General features: G+C 48.8%; 5 protein-coding genes across 5 annotated transcripts; 2 read left to right on the top strand and 3 right to left on the bottom strand.

The window, feature by feature from the left end:
- Positions 1–210: 210 nt before the first annotated feature.
- Positions 211–2,565, bottom strand: EI90DRAFT_3204995 (uncharacterized protein; the record flags this gene model as incomplete). The annotated part of the gene is made up of 10 exons (XM_039066430.1): positions 1,767–2,565; positions 1,665–1,713; positions 1,477–1,613; positions 1,294–1,424; positions 1,081–1,229; positions 847–1,026; positions 642–789; positions 461–590; positions 386–404; positions 211–333 (listed from the first exon to the last, which is right to left on the bottom strand). Exons 1-10 carry the CDS (start codon positions 2,255–2,257, stop codon positions 211–213), a joined length of 1,557 nt encoding a protein of 518 aa, XP_038915357.1. The 5' UTR covers positions 2,258–2,565.
- Positions 2,566–4,811: 2,246 nt separating this feature from the next.
- On the bottom strand, positions 4,812–6,736 carry EI90DRAFT_3155055 (glycoside hydrolase; the record flags this gene model as incomplete). Its single annotated transcript, XM_039065971.1, has 2 exons — positions 6,495–6,736; positions 4,812–6,439 (listed from the first exon to the last, which is right to left on the bottom strand). The coding sequence occupies exons 1-2, from the start codon at positions 6,667–6,669 to the stop codon at positions 4,812–4,814; spliced, it is 1,803 nt and encodes a 600-aa protein (XP_038915356.1). The 5' UTR covers positions 6,670–6,736.
- A 43-nt stretch (positions 6,737–6,779) lies between these two features.
- EI90DRAFT_3060962 (uncharacterized protein) lies at positions 6,780–8,177 on the top strand. The gene is made up of 5 exons (XM_039060527.1): positions 6,780–7,052; positions 7,104–7,366; positions 7,422–7,885; positions 7,946–8,028; positions 8,084–8,177. The coding sequence occupies exons 1-3, from the start codon at positions 6,815–6,817 to the stop codon at positions 7,782–7,784; spliced, it is 864 nt and encodes a 287-aa protein (XP_038915355.1). The 5' UTR covers positions 6,780–6,814; the 3' UTR covers positions 7,785–7,885; positions 7,946–8,028; positions 8,084–8,177.
- EI90DRAFT_3124656 (uncharacterized protein) lies at positions 7,981–9,089 on the bottom strand (the record flags this gene model as incomplete). Its single annotated transcript, XM_039063742.1, has 5 exons — positions 7,981–8,007; positions 8,069–8,311; positions 8,368–8,845; positions 8,907–8,959; positions 9,015–9,089. The coding sequence occupies 5 exons, from the start codon at positions 9,087–9,089 to the stop codon at positions 7,981–7,983; spliced, it is 876 nt and encodes a 291-aa protein (XP_038915354.1).
- Positions 9,090–10,328: 1,239 nt separating this feature from the next.
- Positions 10,329–12,992, top strand: EI90DRAFT_2973201 (uncharacterized protein; the record flags this gene model as incomplete). Its single annotated transcript, XM_039055767.1, has 3 exons — positions 10,329–10,601; positions 11,559–11,915; positions 11,969–12,992. Coding segments are annotated over 3 exons (1,525 nt in total), but the record flags the coding sequence as incomplete, so codon positions are not given.
- Positions 12,993–18,533: the final 5,541 nt, after the last annotated feature.

Genomic DNA, 18,533 nt, shown 5'->3' with positions numbered 1-18,533 from the left:
GGGATAGACCTAACTTATTCGGGTGACTGGCTTTGAGAGTCAGATGAGGGAACCATCACCGATCGGTCACGTCACGCAACTTCCTTATTCAGCTCATGTCTACAGATCATTTACATGTACAACATATCATAGCTTGGCCCTCACGGGCACAGTCCCAACTCCCTTACACAATGTTTGAGCAGGGGCTCTAATGGGGGTTGTTCGTAGCATTCAGTAAGAGTTCGAGGAATAGATTGATGAACCAACTGACCGTCGCTTCGGCGCGACACCATGCTCTATCGCTTGGATCCACAGTGCCACATATCTTGAGTATATTCTAGATAAGAGGATTCCCTGGAGATGAAAAGGCTCAATTTCTATCTTGGAATGGTGATAGGATACCTACACCGCCGATGTACCAAAACCTGGTGGGTGAAGAATGAATGCGATTGATGGACCAGTTTGGCTGAGGACAACTTACCCTGGGAAACCAGAATGCGTCCAAACACCATATATGTCACTATCAGGCTTCATTTCCCAAGCTGCAGCTGTCTGGTCAGCTATGTGACGACCAAAGATCTTACGACAAGTCTCGAGCATTGATTTATAGCCTATGACGGGAAAGGTTCAGAGCGAGGCCCAGGAACAAAGCACCTGCGCACCCGTCGCTAGCACGACGACGTCGGCCTCAAGAAAACTCCCATCCGTCAATCTAAGCCCGTTTTCCTCGAAGCTTTGGACTTGTCCTTGCTTTACTTTCACGTCTCCCCTGATGATCAAGGACGAGCAGCCGACATCAACGTAGTGACCCTGCATGAGGAATAACCGTTAGACGTTTCAATTGTATAATTAAGACCGCACACTGACCCCCGAGAACCGGAAGTACTGATACAGTAGTCCGGGGCTCCCCTTTCCTCTTAGTTTGAAGCCAACTCGTTCAAGGCCAGCGAGCAGTTCTTTGTCCTCCTCGTTGATTGCCGCATGCGTCATCACTGCATATGGTTCAAACGCCTTGTAAGGGAACGAAATCACGCTTAAATCTACTTCCTGGACGAGCATTATGCGGGATTTACAAGCCGAATTCGAAGGTCAATCCCCTACCTCTGTGGGTGGGCCACCCTCTCGATAACCCGCGGCGTACTGGAGTTTCGGGATACCTACGTCTCTACTGACCACAGCCGTTGCCGAACGCTGTATCATAGTCACATGGGTAGCCCCTTTGCTATAGAAGTCATGAGCAATATCGTGTGCTGCGAGGGGGAGATCTTGTTGTGGGCTCGGGAAACTGTGACTCCTTGTCATTGGGACACTTACCGGAGTTGCCACAGCCAATAATTACGGCCTTCTTGCCTTTCCACATTGCTCCGCCATCGTGAGCACTTGAGTGACGGATACTGCCTGTGAAAAGTCCTTCCTCTTCGAAGCTAGGAACATTCGGTTCCCCTCTATTACGGCCTGGGTTAGGATTCGCATGAGATGTGTTATCATTGGACCAACGCATGACCAGTTGCTTGAACAAGATGCTTGCACTTCATTTTTCGAATCGACCCATCCCCTGTTCGTACAGTGAGAGTCCATGTTCCACATTCTTCGTTGTAAAACGTTGAATTAGGCTCAATCGTGGATTTCAACCACTACCAGGAAATTTTAATCCTTGTTCATCTCATTTCGTGGGGAGGATGTACCACATTCAGCTCCATGATGCTCGCAAAAGACTCCATCCAATTAGCAACCCTAGTATACCGATAAGCCCAGGGCATAAAGTAAAGGAGGGAGATATCACATACTTATCTTTCGACAGAAACACCGGCCAATCATCGGGGTAAGGTAGGAACGGAAATACGTTACCCCAGAGAGCATCATGGAGGACAAGCGAGTGATATCTTTTCCTCCATGAATCTCCCAGTCGTTCCTGTTTATCAACAATCAGGGTCACGATACCCAGGCGGCGCAGTCTCGCTGCAAGCATGAGGCCTGAGTGACCAGCACCAATGATGATAACCGTTGGATTTGGGTAAGGGGAATCGGGGGTAAAGGAGGATAAGGATTGGCGCTCCTCAAGCCAGTTGAGAGATGGGCGCGTAGGGCCGCGTTTGAAGCCAATTGGACGGTTGGGCCCCACGAGAGGACCATGATCTTTGAGTTGGTGCAGAGCTAGCGACAATGTCAAGGCACGGAAAATTCCAGTAGCAGTATCCGGAAGAATCCTCGCTACGCCTTCTCCAAGGGAGGTGGGGGTTTCGAAAACAAAAAATCCTCTGAGCACAGAAATGGTCATGGTCACAACAGAACCTTTTTGATTGGGCTGGAAGAAACTGACTGAATCCAGTTTCCCGTGGCGTTGAAGAGCGGTGGAGTTTTCTTATCATCTACTTTGATTGTCTTGGGATCGATGCCCGGCAGTCCTTTCCGAGCGCGGAAAAATTCCTCGAGTGAATCTCTTGAAACAGACCTCAGATCCCAGTCACAGATAAGAAGGCTGACCCGAGACGTCTCAGTTGTGTCTCTTCGACAGGCATGGAACGAGTCCTCACTCGCGAAGATAACCATTGGGGAGGAATAGGTCCACGAATCCAATAACGTTACGAGTTTCAAACGAGTTTCTAAGTCGAGTTAGGAAACCATCAAACGTCAATTCCGCTGATTGCGAAACAGGAATCATGTTGGCACGCGTCAGAGCGCAGAAATTTGTTTCGGAGGGTGGGGGTTGCGTGCAGAGCACAAAGAGTCAGTCTTTCTATCCATCATAAGAACACAAAAGGGCCGATGATCCCCCGAAGGGTAACACGCTTCCTACATCGCAGGAGCGAGTCCGTGGCACAAGTGCCAACGAGTTGCACGTGTACAATTAAAACGAATCGGTCAAACACAGCGGTCTAATCACACGCGGCGTTCTAATTAAGCGGGCCCCGTCCTGTTCCCACCAAACATGCGCGCAACGACGCTCCGCGCAATAATTTACAGCGAATTGATTGGGAGTTTGTGCTGGGAAGGGTCCAGCTTCTGCTAATGAAGAGGTGTTGAGGAGGGAAACCGCACCAACAAGATGGGACTGTACTAGGAGAGCATCGCATCGGCAAAGGGGCTTGCAGGAACTGGAAACTACTCGGATTAATTTCAGGGCAAGGAGAAAGTGGGACCGCAATTATCAATAGAGAAGGCCACAGAAACTAAAGGAGCTACCTCTTGCAAGGTGGCCATATAACATATGCATAACCATAAGTTTAGTCGCGTGTCGCGTGAAGCACTGTAGAGTCTTCCGTGGCCAATATTATGTAGTAAAATCTCGACGCTGAAATTATGTCATTCACTTTCCCTTTTGCCATTTATTATTCATTTCTGCTTACGCTTTTCCTTCCTCTTTCCCTTTTTGTCCTCTTCCTCCAAAGTTATTCGCGCGTGCTTCCTTTGCTTTATCACACTCAGGATTTTCCAGTCGCAGACAAATGATCATTGTCAGCTTCGGTCCCCTATAGGCTATGCCCCATCGACTTGCAAACTATGGGTCATCCCACAAACCTGTTACTGAGAATCATACGCATTTGTATACCTCGCAAGTGCTGTTGTTTCACACACACACACGCATGGGCCTCACCCCTGTCGCCAACTTGGCTGCTCGATCAAATGTTGTCTCTATCCACATATGCATCCCTCCGTCTCGTACTTGTGATCTGTTGTCTTATGTGCTCCGGTGGCATGACCATATCACCCTCACTCGCACTTGTGCGAACTCAAATTCTTGACCACCACCATCATGACACGCCACTCTACCCTCCTACTTGTATGCGTGTGCCATGCTACAACTAACATTCGGACGGATTCTCGAGTGAGCCAGTGCTCTCACATCTGCAAGTGCCAATTGGGAACCACCTAGATCCGTTGGGGATGTAACGACCTCTTCATTGAAACCTTCCAGTGGTCGTGGGACAAGATGGTGGGCTAGTGTGAGTTAACATACAGGGAAAACAGTATGGTCACTCCAGTATACATTTCCTCCACCGATATCCCCTTGGACGGTCATTGTTCTCTCAACCAGACATCTCAAAACCATCAATCCCCATGCAGGATGGGTTACCAGGATATCGGCAAGAATGATTTTTGCCCCTATCCCTATCCATCGAAATGGGTGTTAAATAATATGTCATCAGTGTGGATCGGTTCAGAGAATGGAAAACGGGAAAGTTGAATGGTTGTATGTCGCCGATCAAGTTCACCTGGTGGCTCGTACCTTTGTGGCTCTCAGAGTACTTTGCTGTGAAACGGATCACCACTGTTCCTATCTCCAACGATTCCAAAGCCATTAGTAAGGAAAGAGAGAGAGACGGTGGAAAAGAAAGAAGATATAGTTGCTCACCCATGTGCTAAACTGTGTATCCCAAGAGAGTGCAAGTGCAGAGTCGGGTGAAGCACAGCGGACATAGTTTCGAACTGAACTCGAAACAGTTGTGCTGCATATGCATGGCAATTGAACATTGAACCAACGAAGAAGAATGTGTGGTGATCGTGATCGAATAATCTTCAAATCAAGAACTCTTGTTGGCCGAATTATTTGGTTGTTCAATGATGTGGAAGTCTGTTTCTGGCTGTTTCGGGAATAGATTAGAGTCGAATCTCAATATAAGATTGGTCTTCATGGATCAGAGGATGAATTGTTCTATTAAGAGGGGAACGGAAAAAAAAGAAACAAGATGAGGTGCGAACGCCATGCTGAGCTCTCACGCTCAAAGCGAGCGTATTCGAGCACGGGATAAATCGGTGCTGACAAGGCAGCTACAGGCATCATCGTCATATTGAGTACACCAGGTTCTCAACTACACGTCGTGGAGAGACATTTACAAGGCTAAACTCACAGGAACCTTCCCTTGTGGCTCAATGTCACCAAAGATAACACGAGCCACAGCCTTGAGTGCTGAACATGTGAAATCAAAGGATGCGAGATATGCCAATTCTAGCTGCAAATCCTGCGAGGCCAGGCGGGTCTGTAGGCTCGGAATATCATACGGAGCATAGGTACTGACAACATAGACAGATCGTGAAAGAATGCCATCAGCTTGATTTCTTTGCAAATGACGGATGAGAGCTTCGAAGTAATCCAATTGCCACGCACTGTGATGTGCGTTCCGAATTGCAAAAATGATTGTCGTTGCCTGGTGAGCCAACGCCAGCGCCGGACAAGAGCTAGCTTCCGCCGTAAGAAGGGGAGCGTCCTCTGCCATGTATAGCTCATGATGGAACGATGACGCGGACAGTTGATCGGTCTTGTCAGAAACGTACGCTGCAAAGGCTTCATATGACGGCCCAGCTGCATTTCGTACTCTCCCATCCGAGGTGCGAACAATATTCTCAGCATCGTCAATTGCACGGTTGAGAACTTCCATAGCAGGGGTGAAAAGAATAATGCTTGTCTGAGTTTCCAGTCTCCTTGACCTGGAGAGATGAGAGATGGGTACGAAATTACTCGGGCCATGAACCACAGTTACGGCTAGGTTGTGCGCCTCGAGGCTTAAAATTTGGTTCTGCCCTTTGAGAGTCGCCAGTTCCTCGAAATTTGTCTCAACAATCGCGTCGCCCCAGCTGCCAGCAAACGATTCCTTCAATTTATCCACCCTGGCATCGCTCGCATCTAACATATCCTCCATCAGCTCCGCATTCTCGAATGCCTTCCAAACCTCCTTCACTGCACCCACGTGTTTCTCAAAAGTATGACATATCATGACGATATCTGCACCAGCTTGAAGAGCCTGCACAGCACCTCTCTCAACGCCAACCGTTCCAGCAATTGCATCCATTTCAAGGCAATCGGTGACAACGGCGCCGGAGTAGCCAAGCTGCATGCGAAGAACCTCGGTTGTAATCTTATGTGAAAGGGAAGCCGGTTCATCGGAGCCTATGATAAAAGGAAGAGCTATGTGAGCCGTCATGATGCTCGCAACTGGGGGTTCTGCATGGATGAGAGCTTTGAAAGGGACGAGCTCGAGTGAATAGAGGTCATCAAGTGATTTTGGGATCTTTGGGAGGTCAAGATGAGAGTCTACATGGGTGCCCCCATGCCCCGGAAAATGTTTCAGGGTGGGTGCGATCCCTGACAAAGTTAATCCTCGGGAAGCAGCTCGGACAAACTCGGAAACGTTGTAAGGATCGTCACCAAATGACCGCACCCCAATAACGGGATTCCGCGCATCAGAGTTCACATCCGCAACGGGAGAGTAACACCAATTGAGACCAGCCAACTTCATTTCTGCGGCTGTGGCATGATAGACTGTTTGGACAAGTTCTGGCGAGCCCGTCGCAGCGAGAGCCATAGCCCCTGGGAATAGAGTCCCTCCATTCGGGGCTTCGGTCGAGAAAGCAGAAACAAGACCGTTTTCTTGGTCCATGCCAATCATCAGTGGGCGAGCATGACCTGCGTCACGCGCCAGACGCTGAAGCGAATTGATGAGTTTCCGGAGCTGAGGAATATCTGCTCGCACCCCAGGAGGTAAGGACATGGCATAGCTAAAGATGACCGGACAAACCTTTGACATTCCTCTTCATAAGGATAATATTCCCAACATGATACTCGCGGATAAGTGCCGTGACATTTGCATCGATCTCATAACCGTGAAAACCTAACACGAAGTGTTGGCCGATTCGCCTCTTCAGGTCCTCACTTAGCGCAACTCTTGGGAAAACTTGGGGGAGAGCAGCCATGGAGTAGGAGTAAAGTAGGAAGCCATATTACGTGCAAGAAGTTGGTGTGGCTGCGACACTTGGACTCCCACGGGGAGGCGCTGCACCTGACCGCAGTCATCAGTAGCCTTCCAAAGCCTTTCACTCCTTCTCATCACTGGTTAAGATGATCCTGGACATGGAGAAAGCACCTCCACCTCCACCATATCTTAGGGATGCAGAACTTGATGCTCGCCTGCAAAGGACGGCAAAATATCCGCCTACATTAGTGGGGGTACCCCCACACTTACTTCTTCAGATCGTCTACTGGACGTGTCCTGACTTTACTTCTTCTGAAGAGAGAAGGGCTTCGTTTTATTGGATGTGTTATAGCTTGCGTTATACGTGTCGAGACCTCTGGATAGGTAAGCTTCACACCTCTCCGTCGTCGTGGTTCCGCTCATAGTCCGATCTAGCATGTATGCACATACTGAGATCCTCGTATCTTCCCCTGTACGCTCGAAGAGTGAATCGGCCGTTTACGACGGACCCCTTCCCTTCGTCTTCTGCAATCGGACATCCACTATCCTCCTCGCCCATATTATCAACTCAAAGGGAAACCACAATATTAGACATGTTCATTCTCCTCAAAACGCGCGAAGATGTCCGTACGGATGAATCTTCGCTCTATCTAGATAATGCCGATGACCAGTATCGTGACTTATTCAACCTTATGCAGGTAGGCGCATTACCCATGTTCTAGTTGAGATTAATCAACGACACTGTGGAAACAGCCGAGGGCTCGCGTCGAAGATCTTACATGCAAGTATGGTTTGAGAGCAGGACTTATTGCCCCAACACCCACGTTTTTCCCTGCACCTGTCATTCCACCGTCGCCCCTTCATACACATTCCAATTCGTCCCAAGTTTCCCTATCCTCCTCTGGAAGGATTCTCGTCCCGTTCTCTGATCTAAGCATATCGTGGGGTCATCGGAGGGTCGGTTTGCAGTTAAGGGATACTTCGCGAGAGCCCAATTCGCTAAGTAAGCGAACTGTCCTTGAGGTCGAAAGGGTGAAGGGTGAGACGCTGGAGTCTTTGGTGCAGAGATTAGTTAAAGTATGGTTGGCACTTGCTAGGGCTGAAAGACGTCGATAAAATTCTGGGTTCAATTCGAAGGGATCGGTGCTCTGGATATGCCGTATTCTGTTGTCATTAGCGACCAGGGCGACCCATTGCTTATTAATAGTCCACTTAATGTACGCTACTTCGACTATATACCCACACAGGCGTTGCATTAATCATCACATATATGGCAGTATGTTGAACAAAGAGCGTGGGGAGCAAGGGGTGATTAGCCGTCCGAAGCCGCTTGATATCCCTAAAAAACCAAAAGGGAATAGTGGGTGTGGATGTGCATCGAATTCACAGTTGACGCTCACATCTCTTTCATCCAGGAAGTCGATATAGGCCAGAGCAACCGAAATCCACCAACTTAAGTCCACTCCCAACACCCTCGCCACTCCGTGATCTAGCTCAATTATTCCACTTGTGGAGTGTGCACCAATAAGAGGCGTAGTGTCACGAAACGCGAGCACTGGGGTGGTCGGGGCTGATTGGGGATGCGGGGCTGAGGATGAGCTCGGAGTTGAATGGAACTCGTGAGATGCCTGGATCGTAAACGACTGCGATCGCGAAAGTGTCAATGGTTTTGCGGAGATATATCCAAGATCACAGGCACCTTTCCGGCTCCGAAAATGGAACTTTTTAAAGCTGAAGAGAAGAACGAAAGTCGGCTCGGCGCGGTCGCGGCAATACTAGCAGGCTTGAGGACGAATCTGGTGACGCCAATGTGAGCAGGGGGAACATTTGCGACTGGTCGAGTATATGCTCCAGGTGCTCCAAACGGCGGTGGAGGTGATTTGGGTGAGGATAGACCATTGCGTAGAGCAGTTGCGTACAAATTCAATGAGCTACTGGAAGAGACTGGAGAATACGATGATGCCGAAGGTTGCGGAGGATAAGACATGCTGGGTGATTGCACTGAAGGGGTTTCTTGGGCGGCATGAGAGTACGCGGGAGGTGGAGGGTTCATGTCTATTCTTGTTTGGCAAGTAAATGCCAGGGCACCGGTCGTCGGATCTCCCTCCGATGGGTTACAAGGAACGAGGGAAACGAAAGATTTTGGCGCGAAGTGGGAAGATCGAATGCGAATATACCTTAAAAAATCATGCCAGGCGGATTGTTGCCAGCAACCACTCAGTCAGAGAAGAAACGCACCAGCCCGACACGGGTCGATGAATAGTCCACTTGACGCGCTGAGAAGGGTTATCCTATGGGAATACATGGCGTTAATATTCGAACACGCGATTGCACCAAAGTGATCACCTTCACAGAAGTGATGATTTCCTTCCCTATCAGCTCAGGTTCCTTAGGATCCACGGGTTCAGACGCAAAAGCCATATCGGTTCAACCTTCAATTGACATACACTTTCCCACATGGCTCTCTGCGTAATCTCATCTGTCACCGAGACACGGTGAGGTCCATCGAGGTTATGACAGCTGTTTGGTTGGAATCAGGGAAACATCAACGGGGGATTGTGAAATTAGGCACCAATGGATTCGGTATTTTGCAATATAGCCAAATGGGGCGCCTAGCGCTGAAGGGGAAAGCGTTTGACGCGCGTTTGATGTTGGGAGTATGTCAGACATGTTAACTGTGAGAGCGGGGGTCTTCGATATAAACAAGTCGAATTAGGGCGTGCGATCTGTATTATTTTGATCAAAACCGCGCAAACGTCAAGCCTGATTCCAGAATTTAACTTAGAATACCGCCTCAATTCAAGAAATTTTGGCTGCTCCTAGCTGGTAATTTCTCATTCTCCAACCTTTTTTTCTGGCACATGATCACCTCCTAGTAGGTTTACTCACGTCAACCATGTCGCGATTTCTGAAACGTCGTCGCGCTCTACCGACTTCGTCAACCACCCCGGAGCCTCTGAAGCGTCTATCATACTTCGTCATCTGTCCCAACGTCACCTTAGGTCCTTTCGTTCTAGATCTCGAAGGTGGTGAAATTGTCGATCAACTCCGTGATAAAATTTATGAGAAGCACAAGCTACTGCGCGAACATTACGATTACAGCGAGCTCGTCTTGTACAAGGTAAGTAGGTAGGCTCTTCTGTCTGGAGAATGCTGTGCTCATCCAAAGAAGCCTGATAATTTGACGAGGAGCGGTGATGGAGAGCTTATTGATAGAGCAACAGTTAGCATAGCCACAAAGGATCCTCTTGAGGGTGATAGTGAAGTAAACGCCGTTTTTGGACAAGACTCGGGTAACGTCCTGGTCCATGTGGTGGTCAAAATACATTGTATCGCTTCGTTAGTTCAGCTCAGCTATTGGCACGCCAGGCTAACTATTCTTTAGCCCTCCCCAAACCAACCGCCAATACAGGTACGCAGTGCATATACTCCTGGCCCCTTATTGAGTTTACACATTGTTGACTTCCCCGTGTGCTCCGCCGATACCCAACAAACAGCCCTCACTGAACACGATCTAGAATATGGCAACTTGGTTATCATGTACAACTATCTCTGGAAAAACGGGGCTCATTTGGGTCAAATCATTACTAAATCCTCAATCCAGGTGCCCGGCCTTGCTGTCAGTTACGAACTTCAAGAATCTGAGACAGAGGACCTCACAATGGATGATACTCCGACGAAGGATGAGGCATCCCAACCTCAAGAAGAGGACGTCGCAATGGATGATGCTGCGGCGAACATTCAAGCATCGTTTTACGACCTAATGCAGATCCCGAATGTGTCGTCCGTGATAAAAGAAGTGCTCGACGTGTCGTTTTATGTGCGGGATGAATACCGTGAACTCGATGCATTCGTGGAGGAGCAGAGACAATCAGACGTCGCTAGGCGCAGTCGCCGCACGCCAATTTTACTTATTGGACAACCTGGAATAGGTGCGTGAGTCCGTGCTGGATTGTCGTTGCACAATGTAACTGGTCACGCTCCTAAAGGCAAGACTGTCTATGAGGGTCGGCAACCAAGGTTGTGACCGCCCACAGTTTTGTGGCTGTGCTGGCTATCCCAAAAATGGCGGGACGGTTTCCTCTGCACACAATGAAGATAGTATGCAAATAAACATAGGATGTTGTTTGTAGTGACCTATATTAGTGCACCCTAGGTTTGCTTTTTCTCAAATGTGCTTCATTGTCGAGATATGGGTGAGAATCAGTTGAAAAAACACAAAAGATGGAGTTAATTTGAAAATCGACACCCAACAATACCTAGGTAAGGGTGACAGAATAAACTTTTAATTCAGGCGCAGGGGCTTGAGACTATTAGATGAAAGAGAATTTTTGCTTCAAAGATTTGGGAGATTAAATGGAGGCGGAAGTTGCCGAAGTCATCAAGTGTGCGCTCTTCCTGCCCGGAATGCATTCACAACCCACACAGGGGGTTGGAAAGAGTGTTGATATTATTATAGCATGGATTGAGGAATTTAAGGCCGTTCAGTTGACAGATGATGCGGGATGGGCAAGGAACCCAAAGACCACCATTGCACAACTGGAGCCGCAGTTGAGTGTAATATAGGCTCCAGGATCCTCTGGATTCTCTCAGCAGCCATACACCAAGAAATGGCGACAAGGTTAGGGAACTAGTACTAGCAAATGAACGCGGGGAACAGTGGGGATATGGCAAAGGCCCAATGATAATGGCCGATTGATGCAAATCCATGAAGTAACTTACAAAATAATCAGCTTCCTAGATGTCCAGGGACCATATCTATTTACTAATGGAAATGATAAAGAGATCGGATGGAGTTTGAGTTGTGTGTTGAAACCTCAAGCCACTCGCCATAATTCTGGCGAAAAATAGGTCACGTGGGGGTGAAGGTTTGTAACATACGTTGCCGAGCCTCACTGTCTACTTGACATACTGTCTCGTCAACCGGCTCGCAGAAGGAAAGCCCACCGTGCTTTCCAAGTCGCGTTCAATGCGTTTCGCGTTTCTCAGCTCTGGCGTTTACCATATTCCATCCAATTCCTTCGATGATTGGGATAATCCCGAGGTCTCCGCAGCTGGAAGCGGCGATTATGGCCTTAGTCTCTTCGATCTCAGTTTGGGTGAGGGTGTCAACACTCTGGTGTCGCGATGGAGAACCTTGGTAGCATCGTCGCCCGAGCCACGAAAAGTGGATAAATGGGTAAAGGAAAATCATGTGAAGAAGTTTTACATGAAAACATGGAGTTGGCAAGAAGTCTATGTTTCTCGGTGAGTTGTCAGTTACATAAATAAGGAGGCCTAGGAGTACTGATCCCTCCCAGCAATTATGCCATGGAGCAGAGGACTGAAGACAATGATTGGTGTATTGCGTTCATGAGGTATGGGGGTTCGGCAAGGTATCTACTGGATCGTACGCAACGGGAGGTAGATCGCGCCCTTGACTCAGCCATCAAAGACTGCACCCCAACTGACCTTTTCCAACAAGTGGTGACACATCTACCCGAGGAATACAGCCACCGTCTGGTAGAAATCAATCCCCTCCGAGATGCAGAAGGTTTGGACCGATCGAGCTCATGCACGCAGATCATTTCCCAATATATCTTCACCAAGCTCATGGAGAAGAAGGGATTGGAATTGGTCAATGCTTCAGCCCAATACTTCTACAATTGTATGAAGGAGCCCTCTACAGCCTCCACGGCTGGTCTGATGTTCGAAGCCGTTGGGCATGTCTATGTTGTCAAACGCGCTAGAGGTACCCTTTGCATACGAGCACTCGAAGATGGCAGTGAACAGCAACTGCATTTGGAACACATCGACCCCAGGGTGGAGGTATTCTCCCGTTTTCCATTTGATAAGGTCCATCATCCGGATGCAACCAAGTACTACCGACCGGTTTCTGGCAACCTCACTGGCATCGACTCGTTTGCTTTCGAAAGGGATGAGAATCACACCATCACCAGTGTTGTCCTGTTTCAGTATACGATCTCTACCCGGCATTCAGTCAAGATGGGATTCCTCAAACAGCTTTGGGACGCGCTGAAGAATGAACACTGGGGGGTGTGGCAATGGAAGCTTGTATTTGTCATCCCAAAGGATGAGGACCGGAAAGCGTTTAGGAAAAAAATGCCCACTAAGCCCTTGATGACAGCGGTATCTCAATTTGCGCTGGAAATTGATCTGGAGGATATGTGGGAGACAATGCGCAGTTCACACTGAATGAACAGGGCCACTTTTATCTGCTCAATTCATGGGACTTTTATCTTTTCCACCCTGTTGATATTGACCTTTGTAACACTTGAAGCATGTAATGCTAATTATGCTGCACTGCAGAGTCACTCCCGTGGCCGGCATCGGAATGTCACTTTAACAGTAGGTACACAAGTACCATGCAACTGGAGGATTCATCCCATGAGCGAAGACGCGGATTAACGTGTGCAACGAAGGGACCAAGTCAATGCGCCCTTATGTAACACTCCACTTCGGACAATTCGTATCAGAGGATTGAAAGGCCAAACCCACTGCGAATAAGATAGACGACTTCCATACCTCGGTACTATGCCGGGATTTGCCGAGTGTGGGAGTGCGAGGTCACGAGCGGTCAATATTTCTGGTCAGTGATACTTACTTATGATGAAAGAGATTTGAGTGTGCTAGCAAAAGCAGGCAACTCATTCTCAAGTTATTATGCCAAAGGGAACTGAGGGAAAAAGGCAATTGAAGGAATGGAATCTCCCATATAGCCGGGAGCGGATAAGTCCGAAAAAAAAATAGAGTAGCAAGGGTGAGTTACTCATCTAGCCATGGGAGCGTGGCTGTGGCAAAACTCACCCGGCCATGCTGGTATGCTGTTTTCCAACAAAATTTGTACTTTTATATTTACATGCTTTAATAGTCGAAAATGAATGGACACCCCCTTGGCTGGGTAGCACTATACCTTCTTGGAGTAGTCTCCGAGGTTATTATGCAGCACTTTCTGTGTACTGGCACTTGGGAGGGAAAGGGTATAATATGAATGGTTTCCTTTTCTGTACTCGGCAAGAGCCGTAATTCAATTTTACTCTATCCATGCGAGTCAAACTTGAAACCAATTTTTAAAAAAATTGGATTGTGGTCAGTGTTAAAAGAGATGTTGATTCCAACATCATAAAGTATTTTGGGATTTATTTGGCAATAACAAAGAATTTTAAAATTCTGAAACCAGGGAGCTACAAAACTACACTAGTTGTACAGCTTCCTGGTGCCACATTAGTATTAGAATATCAACTTTGTTTACATTGGGAAGTTGTGTGGTGGTTATTCATTGCGGTCATGCTGGGGCACTTTGAGGTGTTGGGGGCATTTTTCCCTTCTTATTCAACTTAAAACTCCCTTTGTATGATGACAGGAATGTTGCATATATAAGGGAGGAATTCTTAGACTTTTATCCCTCAGATCTCTTATATTAGTCTGAGGTGAGATGTCAGGGCCCGGCCTCTGTCCGGGGGCAGCCCTACCTCAGAGCTGGACACTTGCAGTGTCCCAGGCAGCCAGGTGTTTGAAAGGTTATCTTACTATTTTGGGGACAGTAACGTTCTGTTCCCCCATTCGCCTCAGGCCTCAGTTGGTCTGTCTAAGTATATGCTTTGATGGGCTGTATATTAACAGGGTAGAAGTAAAGGCTGATCCGCCTTTTACAGCTACCCCAAGTGTCATATCCATACAATCCCGACCTCCGCTCCGGGCTCCTGGAACTCCGAACTCCGACTTCCGGAGCCCTACTTCCCTTCCATCACTTTCTCCTTGCCGACTCCCAAGAGGTTATCCCACCTCCGGCTCGAACACCACCTTCGGTCCGACTCCGGAACATTCCGGGTCCGACCCCAACCTCGACACCTTCCAGACGAGTACGCAACACCTATGTCCCCGACTCCGGACCTCCGCTCCGGAATCCCGTTGGCGTCTCCGTCTCCGGAACCTCCGGTCTTAGCTCCGACCTCGGACTTTGACCCCACCTCCGCTTATACCCATTGTATTGGTTAGCTCATTCCATTTAATTACCTTTGCCAATATTCCGGAGTTTAACCTCCGAGTTCGGACTTTCCGGACTTACTCCGGACCTTGCAAGTATTGCATTGTCCATTTCAATTCCGCTATTCTCCCTCATTCCTATTTGGGCTGCTGCTTCCTTTCTATTCAGTCAGCTAGCCATTCCCCACTCCCAACCTCCTTCCTTCCTCCTTGGGCCTTGGCCCTTCATTCCTCCTTTGGGAAAACACCATTGAGTCAAACACTTGACCCTCGGTGTTGTTCCTCTTTCCAGCTCCCTTTGTCTCCTTTCGTCCTACCCTTGTTCCTTTTGATTCCGGACCCCTCCTTATATACAATGTACCTAGTAACTTGTAACCTCAGTCCGAAATCGACATGAATTCCCCCAAGAGACTTTCCCTCTGCTAGATCCGAAATTAGGGACCCCCAGGACAACCAGCAATGGCACAGCGCTCCACCTGAGTCGCTGAGGCCAAGGTCCTTCCATGCTAAGTCTCCAATTCCGCTCTGGAGTCGTCCGAATCCCCGTGTTCTAACACCAAGGGTTTATATACAATCTAATGCATTCTCGGCACAAATAAATAGAGAAGCTTCCGCAACGCTAAATTAGTGTTGTGACATAATTATTAGACAACACAACATCAACTGATGTTGTGGGCGGAATATAGACATGGGCTGGGGCCTCACATCCTCCTCCCTTGCAATATTAAATCGCAGACAGGGTACAAGCATATATACACAAGGGGAAAGCAAGCATTTTAAAGAAATAAAATTTTAATGTTCTACATATGAAAGATGTATGCAAACAGGGGCACACTCATTGCAGGAGGCTATAATAGTAGTTTGTAGGCGAGGCCCACTTAGAGTTTCTCCTGGAACATATGCACCCAGATCTCGACGACAGAGTTGTCAACGATGAAACGACTTTCTCATCGTTGTGAGTTTATTAAATACCATCGTCCACCGTGACGATGTTGACACTGGAGGTCGTCGACAGCAGAGTTGTCATTGACAAAGAGGAAAATGAATAATCAATGACGTTGTCATTGACGAAAGAGGAAAGGTACAAAATAGATAATCAACGACAGCATTGTCGTTGACGAAGGTAGGGATATGAGGGTCAGTTCCTCATCCGTTTACGTGGTGCAGACCCGGACAGGCCAGAGCCGGATGGGTGATTCGACGTAGTCCTACAAGTCGTTGTGGACCTAGCTGCATCGACAGCAACATCGTCGCTGAGATAGTTGTCGTCATAGTGACGAGTCTCGACATCAGCGTCGTTCATGGATGAATCCTCGTCTTGATGATGGTGCGAGTAATGAGCATGGTGCACAGGATGGCCGTGTCCATGGGAAGTGGAGGGAGCATGCCCACACACTGGTGGTGCGTGGGTGGATTCATACACTGACGAGTGTGCATATGTTGGAGGGGGGTACTGTGGCGGAGGTGGGACGTTTGAGTACGCCACAGGGTGTGGGCTTGCGTACATCATAGGTGGGTTTGAGTACGATGTTGGGGGAGGGTTTGAGTACATAAGTGCTCGTTCCTGATGTTGAATCTTATGATGCTCATGAGCATCGTTGGTCATTGGTTTTATCCATCGACATGCGAGGATGTACATCCATGCAATGCGAGGGGTACTGGTCAGGAAGTCTTTTTGCCTCTGTCTCAATGTCGTCACGTGACATACGCATTCATGAGGTGTGGTTGTTTGCAGCCACCCTGTACCAGTCGGTACAGGTGTCGACGTCCTCTTGCAAGGGCTTGCCCATCTTGAACGACCAGGCAAGATGGTACATTGTAGCGTAGAATCTCACACCTTCTTCGGTGTGTATGTGTTAGAACGCGGGGATTCGGACGACTCCGGAGCGGAATCGGAGACTTAGCATGGAAGGACCTCGGCCTCAGCGACTCAGGCGGAGCACTGTGCCATTGCTGGTTGTCCTGGGGGTCCCTAATTTCGGATCTAGCAGAGGGAAAGTCTCTTGGGGGAATTCATGTCGATTTCGGACTGAGGTTACAAGTTACTAGGTACATTGTATATAAGGAGGGGTCCGGAATCAAAAGGAACAAGGGTAGGACGAAAGGAGACAAAGGGAGATGGAAAGAGGAACAACACCGAGGGTCAAGTGTTTGACTCAATGGTGTTTTCCCAAAGGAGGAATGAAGGGCCAAGGCCCAAGGAGGAAGGAAGGAGGATGGGAGTCAGGAATGGCTAGCTGACTGAATAGAAGGAAGCAGCAGCCCAAATAGGAATGAGGGAGAATAGCGGAATTGAAATGGACAATGCAATAGTTGCAAGGTCCGGAGTAAGTCCGGAAAGTCCGAACTCGGAGGTTAAACTCCGGAATATTGGCAAAGGTAATTAAATGGAATGAGCTAACCAATACAATGGGTATAAGCGGAGGTGGGGTCAAAGTCCGAGGTCGGAGCTAAGACCGGAGGTTCCGGAGACGAGACGTGAACGGGATTCCGGAGCGGAGGTCCGGAGTCGGGAGCATAGGTTTTGCATACTCGTCTGGAAGGTGTCGAGGTTGGGGTCGGACCCGGAATGTTCCGGAGTCGGACCGAAGGTGGTGTTGGAGCCGGAGGTGGGATAACCTCTTGGGAGTCGGCAAGGAGAAGGTGATGGAAGGGAAGTAGGGCTCCGGAAGTCGGAGTTCGGAGTTCCGGGAGCCCGGAGTGGAGGTCGGGATTGTATGGATATGACAGTATGTAGTTTTGAACCAACTCGAACCACTTAGGTTCTTTGTCGCGGAGGAGCGCAGTCGCATCTGGGAATTCAATTCTATTGACATGGTCAATGTCGTAGAAGTGGGTAGGAAGGGCCACTGATCGACAATATGTCGGTGGGGGTAGGGGTTCACCATGCACTTCAGTGAGTTTGGCATCGTAGTACTCGTAGTAGTGGTAACCGGGTGGATGGTTCATGACAAATTCTTTGAAGGGGGCATCAGGGTCAATGACCCATTCGCCTTCCATCTCGTCATCGTTGGATGTGGGAGCCCATCTCTTGGAAGAGGTGGTTTTTTTCGATGGTGCAGACTTGGCCAATGCAGGATCCACCGGGCCAACCCTGGGGATAACGATGGTTTGGGGGACAGTGGGCCGTGATGATGAGGGAGCAGAAGATTGAATTGGGGTGGGTTTGGGAGATGCAGGGTGTCCCCTTGCTGTGCGTGCGACTCTAAAGACGTCCTTGTTGAGTTCATCGTTGGCCTTTCAGAGGGATTCGATCTGTCGATGAAGATGGTCATTTTCAGAACGCAGGTCATTGGCCTCGTTCTGCAGCATCTCATACTTATTCCTGAGCTTGTCGAGCTCATCATTCCTACGTTCGTCTTCAAACATAGTCTCTTTATGTTTCTCGAGTTTCTTCTCGATATGGGCCCACTGTCAGGGCACACCCGCCTGACCCGGCTCCACCCACCCTGACCCGGTATCCTGCTCACCCCTACCCCCCACCCTTCCTTCAGTTTCCTCAACTCTTGTTCTTCTTTCTATCCCTTTGTTCTTTTATTCCTTCATTCTTTCTTCTATCTTTATCTACATGGACGACCTTTCCTCATACCTATGTATTATTGACCCGCCTGCGACACGCGCACGACACACCCAGCCCCGGACGACCCGGATGGCCTCGCAGTGCAACTCAGCATGTGCGCATGCAGCACACACCCTCGGGATCCCCCACGGGGACACCCAGATGACTGTGGCTGTATGCAGGGTGACGTGGCAAACCTCATGTGACCTAAGCCGCATGTACATAAAAGTACCTGGGGTGGGAACCGAAGAAGTAACCTTCTTCTCACAGTTCCCACTTCAGTCTGAGTGGCCAGGGACCATCATCCCGGACCAGGCTCG

This window comes from Cantharellus anzutake (genome assembly GCF_015039405.1).
Source record: "Cantharellus anzutake strain C23 chromosome Unknown EI90scaffold_28, whole genome shotgun sequence".
Classification (NCBI taxonomy): domain Eukaryota; kingdom Fungi; phylum Basidiomycota; class Agaricomycetes; order Cantharellales; family Hydnaceae; genus Cantharellus; species Cantharellus anzutake.
Note: the sequence above shows the minus strand (reverse complement) of the source record. Positions and strands in the feature narration are given on the sequence as shown.

Bases quoted from the DNA above. Each gene is read 5' to 3' on its own strand.
- EI90DRAFT_3060962 (XM_039060527.1), top strand. From the start codon at position 6,815: ATGATCCTGGACATGGAGAAAGCACCTCCACCTCCACCATATCTTAGG. The intron at 7,053-7,103 runs GTAAGCTTCACA...AGTCCGATCTAG, and splicing joins GTGTCGAGACCTCTGGATAG to CATGTATGCACATACTGAGA. The intron at 7,367-7,421 runs GTAGGCGCATTA...CTGTGGAAACAG, and splicing joins ACTTATTCAACCTTATGCAG to CCGAGGGCTCGCGTCGAAGA.